The 1,471-nt window shown below is 40.0% G+C and overlaps 1 protein-coding gene across 1 annotated transcript in view; it reads right to left on the bottom strand.

Annotated features, from left to right (window-relative positions):
* Positions 1-404: 404 nt before the first annotated feature.
* Positions 405-1,471, bottom strand: part of MAPRE1 (microtubule associated protein RP/EB family member 1) — a 36,442-nt gene continuing 35,375 nt past the window's right edge. Inside the window, exon 6 of the mRNA XM_014590225.2 lies at positions 405-881. Within this exon, the coding sequence (XP_014445711.1) occupies positions 825-881 (57 nt within the window). The 3' untranslated portion in view covers positions 405-824. The remainder of the gene's footprint in view (positions 882-1,471) is intronic.

The following is a 1,471-nucleotide window of genomic DNA, read 5'->3' as shown; positions in this document are numbered from 1 at the left end:
TTAGATTAGAAATCTGGACACACCTCATTTCTTAAGAAAACACAATACATAGAAATTTCAGGAGTAGTTGGAAAAATTGTCAGATAAATGCTCAATGAAAATTGAGCTCTTCAACTCAAGGCTGAAACACACCTTCTATTCATCCAGGCAACAATGCCTCGTGCTTTTCATCAGGATGCTACTGGTCAGTGACACCAAATGGCTTTACAGGGAAACTTAAAATTTCCTCTTTGGGCCAAAGCCCAGGCCTGTGAAGATTCAAGCAGTCCTACAAGACCTGCAACTGCAGGTTCCAAAAGTTCCAAGGTCTGGCCCTTCCTTCCCAGGGAGGAACACAGTTTTTATGTCAAACACATAAAAACTCCTGTTGTGTTATATTTTCTATTTTGAAATATGGAAGCATATTTTTAAATACTCTTAAGGCATTTATTTATTAAAACGTTCTCTGCCAAGACTTCACATTAGTTTAAAATTCAATTCAGTCTTTACATTTCTCTCCTGAGGTCACCACCTCAGCTATTACATAAAACTCCTTCTCCAGCCTCAGTGTGACCAGCATCCACACGGGAGCCTCATGCTCAGCCTCTTTGCTCCTCAGGTGAACCAACTAGATGTTAATACTGCTCTGCTACAAGGGAAAAGCTCCTAACTCAAACTTATTGGAAAAGGAGTGAAAATTCTGCAAAGTGCACTTTAAGAAGAGGTACTTTTTGCTTATGTAAAGAAACCAGTGAGTCCTCTAAGAATAATAAAAGGGAGTATTTTACAGTTAAGCACATGATTTGGAGTGAAGAATTCGGATGTGCCTCTGCTGGTCCAGGCTGTTAATACTCTTCTTGTTCCTCCTGTGGGCCTCCTTCATCAGGTATCACAAAGCCTTCCTGCAATAGAAAAATGAGAGGGGAAAGCTATTACTCAATAATGAATGATCGGTTTCTACTGCAGGTTCGCGTTCCTCCTATTTAAAGCCTCTCACAGCTAACAGTTCTTCCTGTCTCTACTGCACACTTGGCATTTACTCCCACAGGCCAAGTGACTGCTGTTTTAATTTTGGGCAGTGGAATCACATCTCACATAAAGCAAAAATTGAGCACAATCAAATTTACCCTCAATATTTTGGGGATGATGGATATGCACATTGTCTTAATTACAGAGATTATTTCACTCATGTCATTTTATGCACATTTTTAAAAGGTGCAGCTGTTATATGCCAACTATATCTTAACAGGTTGTTGGAAAAGAAAGAAGATTTTTGTCTCAAAAATCCCTAAAGTCCCCCCATAAAGATCTGTACTCTTATCATTTCCTCTCAATAAACTCTCTACACAGCTTTTCCTTTATGCATTCCTCTGATTATTCTTAGGAACTATGCCTTACCCAAAATACCTGCAACTGCAAGGCCGACCTGACATGAGAGGGATGGGAAATCCAAGCATGATCATGGTAGCCACCTCAAGTTCACTGCTCGGCA

This window comes from Tupaia chinensis, unplaced genomic scaffold (assembly GCF_000334495.1).
Source record: "Tupaia chinensis unplaced genomic scaffold, TupChi_1.0 Scaffold000418_1, whole genome shotgun sequence".
In the NCBI taxonomy this organism is placed as follows: Eukaryota; Metazoa; Chordata; class Mammalia; order Scandentia; family Tupaiidae; genus Tupaia; species Tupaia belangeri.
The sequence above is the reverse complement of the archived record's forward strand: the minus strand, read 5'-3'. Positions and strand labels throughout refer to the sequence as shown.